Source organism: Cottoperca gobio, chromosome 17 (genome assembly GCF_900634415.1).
Source record: "Cottoperca gobio chromosome 17, fCotGob3.1, whole genome shotgun sequence".
Taxonomy (NCBI): domain Eukaryota; kingdom Metazoa; phylum Chordata; class Actinopteri; order Perciformes; family Bovichtidae; genus Cottoperca; species Cottoperca gobio.
In genome coordinates this window covers 8763295-8779313 of record NC_041371.1, presented here as the reverse complement: position 1 = coordinate 8779313, position 16019 = coordinate 8763295, and the positions used below count along the sequence as shown (strand labels likewise).

The 16019-nt window shown below is 39.4% G+C and overlaps 1 protein-coding gene across 1 annotated transcript; it reads left to right on the top strand.

Annotated features, from left to right (window-relative positions):
- Positions 1 to 9849: 9849 nt before the first annotated feature.
- ccdc13 (coiled-coil domain containing 13) lies at positions 9850 to 14271 on the top strand. The gene is made up of 13 exons (XM_029454102.1): positions 9850 to 9907; positions 10547 to 10731; positions 10895 to 11049; positions 11125 to 11267; positions 11461 to 11544; positions 11629 to 11745; positions 11862 to 11966; positions 12118 to 12288; positions 12357 to 12533; positions 13012 to 13221; positions 13428 to 13528; positions 13734 to 13796; positions 13921 to 14271. The coding sequence occupies exons 2-13, from the start codon at positions 10550 to 10552 to the stop codon at positions 14054 to 14056; spliced, it is 1644 nt and encodes a 547-aa protein (XP_029309962.1). The 5' UTR covers positions 9850 to 9907; positions 10547 to 10549; the 3' UTR covers positions 14057 to 14271.
- The last annotated feature ends 1748 nt before the right edge of the window (positions 14272 to 16019 follow it).

Sequence of the window (16019 nt, the reverse complement as noted above, 5' to 3'; positions counted from 1 at the left end):
CCTGACACATTGTAAACGGTTAAATATATCACCCACTCCTGTGGGAGACAGTGATCCTCCATAAAAGCAGAAACTGGACCTCTTCGTGGTGAAGTCTGACTACACAGGGAGGTGGTACCCATAGGGACACTTGTCTCAACATCAGTGAAGAATTAACTGACCTGAAGTGTTAAAAAGGGACTGTGGAAGGAGGTCAGAGTCTCAACAGGAGGGGTGAGTATGACCCTGTACCAGAGACTAAGAAAGGACCCTGCATCATCCAATGAAATCAGATCATGTTGTGGCACGCGGGGTATGATTAGTTTCCTCGTGATACTTACCATGATGATAGTGTTCCCACTTACCTGGTGGGAAACATGGAACCTGAGAGACTTTAAAGAGGACTCTCAGAACATAACAACAACAGACTACAAGAACTGAGAAATAAGACATAGATCCAAAATAGAAAGAGAAAGGTATGGATTAGGGGATGCGAATATGCACATACATGACGGAATAGAGATTATATCTCCTCACTGGCCTGGGAACGCCTCGGGATCCCCCAGTTGGAGCTGGAGGATGTGGCCCGGAGAAGGGAAGTTTGGGGTTCCTTACTGGAGCTGCTGCCCGCGACCCGACCCCGGATAAGCGGTAGACGATGGATGGATGACGGAATAGAGGCAAAGAAAAACCCGTACCTCCTCGTCGGGTGTTCGACTATGTGTTTAGTAGATCCTAGAGTGGGAAGAAAAAGTCCCTAAACTGTGGGAGATTATTTATGCTTTTGCATATTTTAGTTTTTGTAATAGGCCTACAGAACTGTATTTGATTACATTTGATTAACAAAGGTCGCCCAATGTATGATCGGCTTCTTACTGTAGTCTTATTTGTAATTCATGTTGATTGTGGTGAAGCCAAACACAATTTATATAATATAATAAGCAGATTATAAGGTTTCTAACTACCTTTAACTTTGATTGTTTTAAATTGAATGTAGTTCAACTGAATGACAAATTAGTAAATGTTAACCTAAAGATTTATCTTTAAATTAATTTATTCCGGACATTACAAAATCGGCACGCATGTATGAACAATTCAATAAACAATCTTAAACTATATTTGGTTAGTGAACCAGAACATTTCACAGATTAGGGGATTGTGATGTTCATCCTTCGGTGTGTGAAGATAATTCATTGATTTACAAATACACTTTTATTTTTTGATAAATCACGTTATGCAGCTGTGGAACAAATATTCAGATGAGAGACTTAAAAAATAAAAGACTGAGTAAAGTTAATATTCAAAGGCAATGTTTCAGTCAGGATTTGAAGCTAACTGACGTTACTAAAGTAAAATATTTGGTAAGAGCTAACTATAGCTACATTAGCTAAACATGTCCTAGCTACTCTCCAAAACACCAGAAAGTCTCCAAAAACACCAGAAAAAGTCACTAGATTTGTCGCTAGTAGCTTTTGACATCATGTCATAAACGAGTGTCTAGCGACTCTGAGATATTAGTAATACAGTAGCCAGAGTATTTCCCTCATCAACAGTTTAGCCTATAGGCTACTGTCAAACTGCATCATCATGTCTGCTAATATTCAAGATGTTTGAACGAAAAAGGTATTTTGAGATTCATTGAGAATGTGGATAAAGGAGCTTTTAGATTGTATTGGTCTTGAAAGACTCATTTAAATCGCTGTGCCCTTATGACACGCGGAAAGACTTTGTTCAGCTCTGATAGTGGTGCAAGTGTGTTTGTGTAGACTCAAAACTTTTGTATTGTTACTGTATGTTTATTTGATGTAATGTTATGACAAAAGGAAATGACAATGAACCTAGTGAAAAATAACATTGAAAAATAAAGTGGTTTTGTCCATCAAATGCAAAGACACTAGGGGGAAGATAAGCTAATTAACATTTAACAAAGTATAGCTGTGGCTGATGGAAATGTCAATATTATTTTCAGGTATTTGGTTATAAATCAAAGTATTATATATATGGAAATGTTGACCTGATGATAGCACTGGATGTAAACATGAAAAAGTGTATTTGTTAGGGAATAATTGTCAAAAGTTGATTATATTGTTCTACTCTCTGAACTTATGGTTATAAAAGTGTTCCTACAAGTGTATAAGCTAAGGACAAAGATTTGGTAATTAGCATTTTGTTGAAAGAGATGACTGCAAGTTTTGTATACATGGCATCTATGGTGATATATCGATTATATGACAGATCAGTGTGTTCAATTTCATAGCAATCCATTCAATAGTTGTCACAACATTTTATTAAAACCCCAAAAACCTCATGGTGGCACTAGGGGGTAAAGTGATGGGATCACCAAAGTCAGTAAGTAACTTACAAATGACTAAAGAAATATACAAAACAACTATAAAGTCACAAAATAACAAAAACACACAAAGAGACACAACATGTATAAACATGGAGTACATACAGTAGTTTTAAAGTGTATTGCCTTTTATGAAACATGTTATTCTATGAACACCCATTCTAGAATGTTAAGTGATGTCATATCAAGAATTGTCTCAGATACAAAAAACAACAGAGAATTGTTCATTCCCTACAAACCTGCTGAACAGAGTGCATCAGAAAGTATACACAGAGAGAGAAAGTATACCAACGATGGACAAAACAGTGATTGTAAGCCAGCACCTCCTTGCGGAAACGGAGCTGGCGTTTAGCTTGAGGAAACTGACCCTGGAGGAGAGGAGACTGGAGGTCAGAAAGCAAATGTTTGTTGAGCTGAGAGAAATGGAGGTGAACCGTAGACAGAAAGTCGCTCTGGAGACCCTGCAGCAATGCAAAAGGGACAGAGAGGAGGAAGAACAAGAGGCAGAAAGGGCACTGCAGGAAAGCATGGAGACGGCGAGGAGGCAGGAGTTTGAGCAGAGCCAACTGAAAGTAGAAAGACTTCAGTGGCAGCAGGTGATGCTAACAAGCCCCACCTGTAGCTTCAGTTCTCTGAAAAAAGACCAACAGAGTGAACCAAGTTCTGCTGAGCTCTGCCGCCATAAGAGCAGCCAAAGTCCACCCATTGAACCTGCCCTCTGACACCAAACACAAGACTCTCCACAACAACTGGGTTGGCGAGAAAACTATCAAAAGTGTTCCAGCCAAAGACAACAGCGCCACCTATCTGCTCTTTGCTGCTAAGTCAAACTCCAAGTGTGAAGGTGTGTATCATAATCCTTCCATTCCTCTGCACTGACCTTGTGTTGAACTAGTTAGTTTGTATTTAATTGTAAACTTTTATCTTCTTTTGTCTCAAGAAAAAACCCCCAAAGTCAACAAGTCCCTGCAGTGGATTCAGGACCGACTGAAGGTCGGACACTGGGTCGACAAGTACCAGCACTACGCGGACAAGGAGAGGGAAATGCGCACGCGCAATGCAGAGCAGCATTATGAAAGCTGGATTGCTTTCCACCAAATCAGCAGCATGAGCACTTACTTTTACTAATTCACTTCGTTTTTTTTGTTTTATTATTTACTGTGGTACTGTGCTTATAGTGTCGCCTGCTGGAGAGTCTGCAGTTGCTCAGATGGGGATCAGACACTATACAAGCATGATGTCTACCTGTTCCTGTTCTGCTGCAGTAGACTCAGTCCTGGAGGGCTGATGAGAGAGGCTCACGCACACACCTCCCTGAAAACACCCGAGCTCCTCCCGTCTGTCATTTTTACCTGGCTCAGGACAGGAGTATTCCACAACCAACCACTTGTGGAAACTCCTGTGACTGTGGACAGGACTCTTGCCACACTTGTTGGAAGAGTCCAGTCCACTGTAATTTCACCTGGCTGTGGACACGACTCTTGCCACACTTGTTGGAAGAGTCGTGTACACAACCAGGTAAAAATGACAGAAGAGGAGGTACGGTTTTTCAGGCCACTCCCGACTCTCCCCAGCAGGAGGCGCCATGGCCACAGTCCACCGTCACACTGCGTTTTCTTTTTTGGTGTGATGTATAAACTATAATAAAACTGTGTTGAAGTGAAAACCTCAAGTTGTACTGATTACTGTCTTACATAAATAGTGCTTAAGATGTGTTGAAATATATTGATACTCATATCACAAATGTTGGCATTGTGTGGTGAAGGAAAAGTAATCATCTAAAAGTTGTCAAGTTCCTGGAAACTTCACAGTGACTGAAGGAAGTTAATGCTGCGAGCCAAGAAACATCATTTACATAGAAATCACATGAACAGGCTCAGTGGGAATTATCTCCACTTTTGAGAACTCTTTTAAAAACAAAACGGTAATGTCCTGAAACGGCAAAAGGTTCAGTATGTTACAAGGCCACATGCTTGCACGGTAGTGGTAATAATACACAACCCAACATCAGCACAGCTTCAAACTCGTAGTGTCCTCAGGCCAAATGTTTTGCACGTATAAATGTTACTCTACAGATAAAAGTGTTTTCAGTTGAAGTGCAGTTGTTTTTAATCCATTCCTTGTTTAAGAGGCAGGAATCTGTGGCAAGCCGAACTCATCCACCAAAACGCCATCCTGAAAACAAAAAGAAGAACGATAAGAAAACTCTTGAATGACTGCGTTACATTTCAAGTGTTATTACTCTTTTAGATGTTAAACGATACGGATTCAGTCCGAGGTTATCAGAGCTGCTTGTAAACAGTGTAAAAGACGAGTGTTTCCTCTACATTCATTCTGCAGCGGCAGAATTATGAGCTGCTAACATTTCACACGATCATTAAAATCCTCTGCAGTGTTTCATCCAGTGCGGGACTCAGGCTGCATCCACACCATACAGGCTGTGGCAGTGGGGGCCGCAGGAGATACTGTAAAAAACATGCCGGCCTGCGGTGAGAAGTTGAACCAGAACACACTTTTGGAGAAACACAAACCGGCGTCACGCTGCGGAGGCCAATCACTTAACCGGCGATCAATGAGCCATTCACTATAAGTGACACAACTGCAACACAACCCTGCGCTCATCACCCCAACGCCTGATGTGAAAGCAGCCTCCCCACACAGACACGGAGAGGAGCAGAGGAGAGAAAGCTGAAGTGAAGACACTTTGTCGGCACCAGTTACAAACAGGCTTAGTATTAGGGAACGACACGCTAACGTGGGGACGGATTTGGTGTTTTGAGCGGAGCTACACCAGAGGATATTCTGTTAAAGTAGATCGTGATGCTGTTTTGTCCTCATTGTTCTTCGTGAAGTTTACAGGAAGGGATGTAAAGTAGACCCGTTGCATTTTTAGGAGGAGTGAGCTGAACTCCATTTAAAATGTTGCCTTTTAATCCCTGCTTTGTTTGTCAGCAACTCATCTATATTAATTTAAGAAGGACTTTTCCGTTGTTTGCTCTGATTAATTTGTCATGCAGTTAACACATCAGTCATTTTGTTTTTTATAAACACTCAACTCCTGGTGTTCTTGGTCACTGTTTTATAAGAAGGACATAACGGGCGTAACAGCTTTAAAAGTGACATATTTGGAAAAGAAACTGATAAATATTTAAAGAAACTTTAAAGTGTTACATTTAAAAAGGGAATATGGTGTGGTGATGGGGAAACACTGAAGACCATACCAACAACATTTACTTTACAGACATGTGGAGTACACATGTTGTAACTGTAAAGCAAAACACTAGCAGGGTTATTTCTGATTTACTAACATGTACTTTCAATACTGTAATTGTCCAATCCGTGCCTGAGTATAATGTAAGGTACAGTGAGCACAGTGAAGACTGTCACCTTGTTTGTCTTGGCGTCACTTTGGATTCCCTCGGGGACAGACGGGTCCGCTGAGGCCTCGTCCAGGTAGGAGCTGTCATCGTCCAGCAGCAGCTCGTCACCCAGTGCGTCCAGCTCTGAAACAACAGTCACACTGTCACTGTAGTACTGTACACACTTGAGTTAGACATCAGGACAAGAACATCTAAGTTTTGGTCAGGGGCCCTTACCATCATCCTGGCCAGTTAATGTGATGCTGTGTTTAGTAGATCCTAGAGTGGGAGGAAATAGTCCCTAAACTGTGGGAGATTATTTATGCTTTTGCATATTTTAGTTTTTGTAATAGGCCTACAGAACTGTATTTGATTACATTTGATTAACAAAGGTCGCCCAATGTATGATCGGTTTCTTACTGTAGTCTTATTTGTAATTCATGTTGATTGTGGTGAAGCCAAACACAATTTATATAATATAATAAGCGGATTATAAGGTTTCTAACTACCTTTAACTTTGATTGTTTTAAATTGAATGTAATTAAACTGAATGACAAATTAGTAAATGTTAACCTAAAGATTTATCTTTAAATTAATTTATTCCGGACATTACAAAATCGGTCTAAATATTAAAGTCTAAATAAATGTAAATCAAAAGGATGCACGCATGTATGAACAATTCAATAAACAATCTTAAACTATATTTGGTTAGTGAACCAGAACATTTTACAGATTAGGGGATTGTGATGTTCATCCTTCGGTGTGTGAAGATAATTCATTGATTTACAAATACACTTTTATTTTTTGATAAATCACGTTATGCAGCTGTGGAACAAATATTCAGATGAGAGACTTAAAAAATAAAAGACTGAGTAAAGTTAATATTCAAAGGCAATGTTTCAGTCAGGATTTGAAGCTAACTGACGTTACTAAAGTAAAATATTTGGTAAGAGCTAACTATAGCTACATTAGCTAAACATGTCCTAGCTACTTGAGAGATGGTTAGTAAACTTACATTTTCATATCTATTATCTGATAACAATCGGGTAACCTCATGCAAAAAATCATATTACCGTATGCAACTGTCACTGTGATCGTTTGCCCTGACATTTAGATTTTTAGCGTCCTCTAATTAACGTACAACACAAATCCCGCGGCTAGCTTTAGCTAACTGTTGCTAAGTAACTACTTCTGGGACAGTCCGGAAACAGTTCTTCTAACGTCTAACGTCTTTATTTATTTGTCAACGGAAGAGTTAGAGTACATACAGAAAACAAATGTAAATTAAACTGATCAAAATCGATATAACTAGAAAGTATGTGTTGTTGTTTTAAGCGCAAGTATATTGTAATTACACAATAAATATAAAAACACATTATGAGTTTTGACACATTTTTAGTTTGTAACACCTGTCAATGGTGCCATATTTAACAAGCTGTCGGCAAAAGTGTCCAAAAGTTAGTTGTGGAGTCAGACTAAATGTAATTAATAATTAATAATTAACAATGTAGAGAAATGTAGTGTCTTGTGTGAGAGCACAACCAGTGTTGCCAACTCCTCGGTAAGGAAAGTCTCCTCTCTGCAGCTGCTGCGCGAGGCTACTGTGAGACTGACCGCCTGTGAGAGCTTTGGGACGGCGGAGGGTTCACGGCAGCACTCGCTGCTCCTTGAGGACAGTAACTGCAGGACGATACGAGTCTCCAAAACACCAGAAAGTCTCCAAAAACACCAGAAAAAGTCACTAGATTTGTCGCTAGTAGCTTTTGACATCATGTCATAAACGAGTGTCTAGCGACTTTTAAAAAATAGTAATACAGTAGCCAGAGTATTACCCTCATCAACAGTTTAGCCTATAGGCTACTGTCAAACTGCATCATCATGTCTGCTAATATTCAAGATGTTTGAACGAAAAAGGTTTTTAGAGATTCATTGAGAATGTGGATAAAGGAGCTTTTAGATTGTATTGGTCTTGAAAGACTCATTTAAATCGCTGTGCCCTTATGACACGCGGAAAGACTTTGTTCAGCTCTGATATGAGTGCAAGTTGAGTGTGTGTTTGTGTAGACTCAAAACTTTTGTATTGTTACTGTATGTTTATTTGATGTAATGTTATGACAAAAGGAAATGACAATGAACCTAGTGAAAAATAACATTGAAAAATAAAGTGGTTTTGTCCATCAAATGCAAAGACACTAGGGGGGAAGATAAGCTAATTAACATTTAACAAAGTATAGCTGTGGCTGATGGAAATGTCAATATTATTTTCAGGTATTTGGTTATAAATCAAAGTATTATATATATGGAAATGTTGACCTGATGATAGCACTGGATGTAAACATGAAAAAGTGTATTTGTTAGGGAATAATTGTCAACAGTTCATTATATTGTTCGACTCTCTGAATTTATGGCTATAAAAGTTTTCTTACAGTTTTTGTATAAGCTAAGGACAAAGATTTGGTAATTTGTATTTTGATGAAAAAGATGCCTGCAACTTTTGTATGCATGGCATCTATGGTGACCTACACTGTCTAAAATATATCATGTGCTGGTGATAAAGCATATCTTCAATCAAGATTGAAAATGAAAAAAATGAAAAGTATTATCTCTGCGTCCATTCTCTGGGAAAAGAATGCTAAAGTAAGCTGTTAGCAGTTAGCTAGAGTTCAGCCACAGCACTGGGGAACTGCAAACTCCCTGTTGCTGCTGTTACACAGGTTCACCAGAGTGTAACTGCCGGCGCTTGGGCTTGTTCTGGCTGAGCTCAAGACTCTTCGGTGGCTGACTGAGGCTGACCTCTCTCCTCCCCTGGCGAGCTGCTCTCCTGAATGCGCCGCCACTAGGAAGACAAGACGAATATGCGGGTCGTTTTCTAGTTTCTGCCTCTTTGGATTTAGTCCAATGAACAAACTAACCTCACGTTACACGGACTACAGTCCCCGGTTTATATTAGTCCCCAGTAAACACAGATGGATCAGCCACACGGGAAGATTATAACACAGCAGTTTTTTGACCGGCTCAACTGAGTTTCAACAGTTTGGTCGAATTTTGTTTCAAGTGTTCAGTTTATTATAAATTATTTTCTTGTATGCATCTTGTAAACGTTTAGTGCTCACTTCCTTGTGCAGCAGTTTTCGTCTACCATTACACACGTTTGAACATCCTACTTCAACCATCAGATAAAACTGCTCTGCGTTCCAACACTGATATCTATTATTATGCTTTGACATACTTTCCTGTTGTTGTACCCTAAGAACCAATTCCAACAAGAAATTAAATATATAAATTCAAGGAGGCAAGATGCTTTAAAATACTGTATAATTTTGACATTGGACTTTCTGTGAGTGTTTTGATGCCAACTGACATTTTAAGGTTTCACTGTGAATGTACATTGAGTATATATGCAATAATAATGCAAGTGATTGATGTTTAATTTTGTCTTTTAAATTAAAATAATTCAAACTGAATTGAGGATTGCATTGCCACTTTGCAAAATGTATTTTCAAATTGCACATTTAATTGCCAATTTCTAAACGCATTGCCATTTTAATAGTTACAGTCAGTAGTTAGACAGTCACAATAATAGTGTATTTTGCATGACTTGATGGAGACTGAGAAACCCCCTTCACTTTGTAGAGTATGTCGCCCTCTTGTGGTCCTGTAGGACATTGCTCAATAACAAACTTGACACGTTTTTATATTCATATAGGATTACTTTTACTCACACTTTAATAATAGTAAAAATAGTAATAATAATATGTTTTTGCCTTGAAGTGGCCTGCTCTAAACAAACATCTCCTTTACTGAGAGTTTTGGAGGCAAAAATGTATTTTACCTTTTGAACTGTAAGTTCAAGATATTCAAATCCAATATACCCACACACAGAAGCTGTACTCATTAATTTATTAACGTTTAGCAAGGAATAATTCCTTAATCAGTAAAGAGGTGTTTCAGCTGTTACTGTTAATTAGTTATCTCTTAGCTAACTTTCCTCACAAATAGATAAAAAAAAAAGTAACAGACCTGTGAACTGATGGCGTAGCAGGCAGGCGGTTCCCGTGGCGACATTCTTGCTCTCGCGAGACCTGGAGTCTCAGTAGTGGCGTTGCTATGGATACCGTAGCGTCGCGATCAATGAGAAAGAGTTTCTTCGTCTACGGTACACAATGATCCAAAACAGCCTCTAATTTGTTTACAACGGTGGTTCTTGGATCAGTGACAGGTGAGCTATTTTTTCTTAGCTATAACAAATGTAACTTTACTTAGTAAGGACATTGAAGACTGGGATTAGAGTTCTGATAGCTGCGTATTCATAGTCACTCTAATGATCATAAACATTAATGTTACCGCGCTAATTGCTTGTCACGTTATCTAGCAAATATTGCCTTTTTTACTAACAAGACTGGAGTAGTCAGTTTTAGTCTGTTTAGGCTCATGACTAGACACATTTAGGTCAATAATAACCCTATGCCTGACAGTCACTGACTTTGCACAAGGAGGACACAATTGCCACCCTGAAGAGTTATGAAGACATGATGGTCTCTTGTTTTGCTGCTACTTTCACAAGGGTGAACAAACAATTTCAGGCATTTATGTAAACAAGACGTTTTTAACATAAACATTAACATAAAAAAATAAAAATAGAAAAGGTATAAGTAATGCAGACCTAAGATTTCCAAGCTTGTAAAGGTAATGGATCTTTTCATTCAGTAAAAACAAACAAGGTTAAAAAATGTGATCACTTATCTGCACTCCAGTCCTCAAATCCAGAGAAATGTATATCCATGATATTCCCTCACAATTTCTTGTCATTTTCCACCTTTATAAGTTGATTATTTGCTTCTCATGCTATAAATCACAGATCATGGAGCATGATGATGAACTGAATGACTTGCGGCTTCAGTTCCAAACGCTACAAAAACAGCAGGAGAAAAGAAAACTGGATAGTACGAAGGAGAAAGAACCGGATAAGCTTACTGTCAGTGTTACCCAGGATGATATGGATCTCTCTAAGCAAGGTATACAAGCTGACAATGTGGAACACAGGTAAGTCTTATAAAGGATAAAATAAATATTTTCCTCAGCCATCTTGGATTGTTTTGATATTTTATTAATTAAACTAAAAATATAAATAAGCACACATTATATTCACCTATGAATTGATGAGCATGCTTTTACCATAGTGTCCATTTTAATTACCTCTCTATAGACTGTTGCAGAATCAAAATCAAAATCAAAATTTGCTGGACCAGCTCAGGGAGCTTAAGGATGAAAATGGGCGGCTCTTCAAACTTCTGAGTGAGAAGGATTTTGAACTTAAACACCTGAAGAAGAAAAGAGAAGAAGAGCGACTGGTTTTAGCAGGTATAGTACCACAGTAATATATAGCATTATAGATACGTCAGAGCTTCCTTGTGACTTATCCACTCATCCATTTAGGCACATCTGGCTTGGCAGGGGATATCGCAGCCACTAAGATTGTTGCGCTGTCCAAGAAGAACAGAGAGCTAACTGCTGAAATTGACCGAGAAAAGATTAAATCCAAGAAAAACAGCAACAAAGTCAAAGAGCTTGAGAAAGAGGTAACAAAGTGTTGCGTTGGGTGTATCATTTCATTTGATTTGTGGATGGATGTTTTTCATTTTAGCACACAACTGCACACATTTGTTTTAAACTATATATATATATTTGCTTGAACAAAAATATGTTCTTGTATGATTGATTACAGAGGGAATAAATGAACGAGTAAATGTAATGTTATGCTCCCTTCTATAGCTGCAGGTAGTTTTGGTGAACTCTTCACCTGGGCCAAAGATTGATACAAAGTCACAGGATAAGATGTCATCTGAAGACTGTGAGGTAATTGATGTCAAAATGCACCATGTCTTTCTATTTTTAATGATGACAACTCAATCTGAATGACTTTTCATCTGTTCACAATAGCAGGAACATCCAGTGGTGAAATCTCTACAGGAAAGATTAGCTGCTGCCCAGCTGAAAGTGACTGAATATCGCAACCAGGTTCAATCCCTCAAACAGGAGTTGAAAATAGCTCAGAGGGTAGTATCTTTTTTTCCTGCCTTAAGTCTAACTGCTCTAGAAGAATATCACATTTATATGATTAATCATCAGTTACTCCTGTATTCCAAAAATATGAACTTCTACCGTCATTGAAGGTTTTGATCAGTGAGGTTGGAGAGGAGGTCAACTTTCAGAAACTACTAAACAGCCCTGGGAGCTTCAGAGGTCGCTCTCAGCAGATACTGGCTCTTCAGACAAGGGTAGGCTTAAAGTCATAATGTGCCTCTCAAATTAAAGCTATTAACATCTTCACAAAGTTAATAAAGTGCTCTGCAAAGTCACTATAAGATAGCACACATATAAAACAAATACCTGAATTCAACATGAACAAAACTGGGTATTGTGCAACAGGTGAGGGACCTGGAGCAGCAGCTGAACCAGTCAACTCAGCGAAGACAGCCAAGTGTCCTGAGTGTGGAGGAAGAGTTTCTGGGCATGGGGGTCCTTCAGAAAACCCCCCCTCAAGACAGGAACCTCAGCTACATCCGCAGCATCGAGAAGGAAAAGAGGGAGGCATTTGAGGTGTGTATGCAATAACTGTAAATTAATTGAATTATGAATTTGTTGATGAAACCTCTCTCTCAATCCAGAGGATCTCAGTGGACTACAAGGCCCTCCTGAAAGACCACGAGGACGTGAAGAAAAAGCTGGAAGCCTCTAAAGCCAGGAACAAATCTCTGTCTACTGAAATTAAATCTCTGAAGGTCCAGATCTCCATCCTCCTGGACAAGGAGAAACACGATAATGAGCTTGTGCATGCTCTGCTGGTAAGGCATTAGATAAGAGAAAAGTATCTATATGTATGTACTTGGTGTTTGTTCTATTATGTGTGCACATACAAATTGTGTACATGAGCCCAAATAAATTGAATTTTGTCAACCGTAAAAAAGCATTCAAAGTGCTGAAACTGGAAGACTACAAGGCTTTTATGTAACAAGAATATAATTAATATTGTGGCTCTGTCAGCGAGTTAAATATGGTGCAGTGTGTAACAGGAATAAAGCCAATTTGACATTATTATGGTTTAGCAGAAAATGCTCCATGAAAGGCATGACATGTTTTATACATCTAATGGTTTATCAAGTAAACAATTTAGACCTTGTCACACGGACCAAATAACAATAAATGATCAGTGATTTCACATTACATTTAAAAGTTAAAATAAGACAGACTACAGAAAGAAGGATCTTCTGCGATAAGCCCATGCTGTACTACATTAATCAGAACAATAAATACATCTGGCAGAAGCAGCAGTCTCAGATGCAGGAGGTGCTGACACGGCTCGGCCAACAGCAGAACACACAGAGCAAGGAGACCCAGCGGAGTCCGAGACAACAGCTGAGCAGTGAGCCCTTTGAGCACAACACTCTCATCCAGAAGCTTAAGCAGATGGTTGCTGAGAGAGAGGCCAAGATCAAAGAACTAGAGGATGAAATCCTGCAGCTCTCTGTCAAGGTAAACAAACAAGTCATGGGAATGATATATAAACTTAATTCAGCAAAACTAATGTTGTATTTGACTTCTTAGCAAATGGCACACCATTTAAAAACATTTTAAAAAGTAATTTGATGATCCAAAACGTTCACCCTAAAGCATTCACCATTCACAATCAATGCTTGGCCAAGCCATTAAATGTGTGTGTGTGTATACTGCTGTTGCAGGAAAAGAGCGTGGAAAGACAGTCCAGCCTCAAGACAACAGTTTGCAGTTCAGGATTTCCCCCTGAAGAGGGAGACATTAACAAGAGAATAACATCTTCAGGGTATGTGTGCTAATGGTGAACACGCTAAATTATCATTGGAGTATGAGTACATATAATAGTACGTATTAATTAGTCCTGGCAGATCTTGTTTTTTACATTTCAAAAATATGTCTTCTGCTAAGTGTTACAGTAAGACTGAGGTCTCGAGGGTTAACTATCCACTCTGGTGGACTTTCTCTTAATATGACTGTCAACCTTTTTCCAGTTCAGTTTCTAAATTTGGTCATAAACTGGTGTTGCCTGCTGTGGGAAGTAGTATACAATTAAAGTAAGTGGACATAACGCTACTCTATTTATACCTTTCCTGAAACATTGCCACGCAATTAATGTGCCACTGTAGAATTAATTACGAGCAAAACACATGTTATAATGTTGTATCATTTTGTTCTCAGGGGCCCAAGTTCTTCAAAATGTCCACAAGGTTCAGCTGATGTGAGCGCACTGATGACCCAGTGTAATGAATATAAAAACTTCTGCGAGGAGAAAGACAGACTCCATGAGATCGTTGACATCATACAGACAAAGTAATATATACGGTATATTTTTCTCTCCAATGTATTGCTTTCAGTTTTCTACTTTCTATCGTACTTGGCAATTGTAGAAATGCACATCACCACTCCGTATTCAAAAGCACTTTGTGCCAGCAGCATTCACCATAAATGGTCTTTAAAAAAACAACCTTTTCAATCTGTTACCTTTCTCACAGTAGAATCCTGCTCTCACCCAGATGAAATGACGAAAGGAGAGTAGGAAATAACAGGTTTTATTGTCACACAGCTGTGCCAGGTCTCGCACACAGACATACACACTCTCTCTCTCTCTCTCTCTCTCTCTCTCTCTCTCTCTCTCTCTCTCTCTCTCTCTCTCTCTCTCTCTCTCTCTCTCTCTCTCTCTCTCTCTCTCTCTCTCACCACTCCACTTGTCTCCTTGGACCCAGCCTACTGCGAGAGAACAGAACCAGGTTATCACCACGCTTGTATTGTGTGACTGATTACCTGATTCTGTCCAGCTGTCTGATCTCCAGGTGAGACACTCCCATTATCCAAATCAAAGATGGCAATGTACTGTACCACTGTTTTTTTGTGAGAAATTCAAATATTAAAGATTAATGTTATGGTTATATTACAAAATGTCAGACTGCTCGGGAAAGACTGCCACAACAAATGTATAACACCACGCATCCTAGTTCCAGAGGTGGCAGTATCCATGCGCTCAGAGTTTGTTTGTTAGCAGATCTGTTAAATTATTCACACTGACTATATTATTAGTAACACTCCCATGTCTGTCTTGCTTCTTGCTACTATGACTCAGTCCCCCAGGAGCAGCGTCCCTCAGCACCAGGGTGGAAGGAGTCACAGGAACGGAATAGACAGTTGTCATTGGTCAACATTTTATTTCTAACTTTGACGAAACTGTAGATGTCTCGGTTCTCAAAAAAAAGCAACACTTATGTTATTCCTACAAGATTCACACCAGATGATGCCTGGTCTTTGACAGTGCTCATTTCCACCCTCATGTTTGTGTTGCACAGAGATGTCCATGTTGCTCTTGCATGTTGTCTCCTGGCTGGTCATTTAGCTGGAGGAAACGCAGGCACTGAGGGCATTGCTAAAGAGCACTCTCCACCATGACATGCAGCTCTGTAGTGACGTGATGAGACAAGCCAAGCATGTTTTCCTGCAGGCTCTGTGACAGCCAAGACTAGACACTAACCAGGGGAACTGGCTGGTCCCTGTTCAACCTCATGTCCAGCTGAGCCCTACCTTCTCCTGTCACATGTGACAAACAGCAGTCTACAGGAAACAGGCTCTCTTCTTCTGCCACAAAAAACATCATACGGATCTAGGTCTTTTTATCCATTTGATCCCTTTAAAGACAGTTTGTGTTAGGTTCCTTTGTCGGTTGCTTACTGTGTATGTATGTTCCTTGTAACATTGAGTGCATTACAGGTATAGAGAGCAACAATGTCTGTTTTCAAAGTATTTGTGTACGCTATTGGCACATCCAATTTAATCAATGAAAGGGGAACCAAATGTTTTGAATATATTGTTTACATTCATGGCTATGACCTTCCTAGAGTTATGAGTTTCTTTTGGCTGCAGATGGTTGTACATAAATGTGTGTCAGGCCAATCCAAATAGTAAACACCTCAGTTAAGGTCCCATAAATTTCAATATTCCTGCTAATCATTTCTGACTCAAAACCAGCTGTGTGGGAATAGTGGTTGAAAATGAATGCGCGCTCAAGCTACACAAACTCTCATTGTATTCCTCCATACACTCCCCAGAGCATGTCACACGTACGAATGCAATCTTAGCTCCTTAATCCAAAGGTTGTCTGGACATGCGTAGCCTGGTGGGACTGCCCTCTACATTCATACTTACATTTATACTAACATCCGAGTTATTTTCTTCCGATGTAGCCAAAAGGATTTCAGCAGAAACCCCTCCCTCCTCCTTTCCTCTCCCTCCACATCACGCTTAATTTAAAA

Bases quoted from the DNA above. Each gene is read 5' to 3' on its own strand.
- ccdc13 (XM_029454102.1), top strand. From the start codon at position 10,550: ATGGAGCATGATGATGAACTGAATGACTTGCGGCTTCAGTTCCAAACG. The intron at 11,746-11,861 runs GTAGTATCTTTT...CCGTCATTGAAG, and splicing joins AGTTGAAAATAGCTCAGAGG to GTTTTGATCAGTGAGGTTGG. The intron at 13,222-13,427 runs GTAAACAAACAA...CTGCTGTTGCAG, and splicing joins TCCTGCAGCTCTCTGTCAAG to GAAAAGAGCGTGGAAAGACA.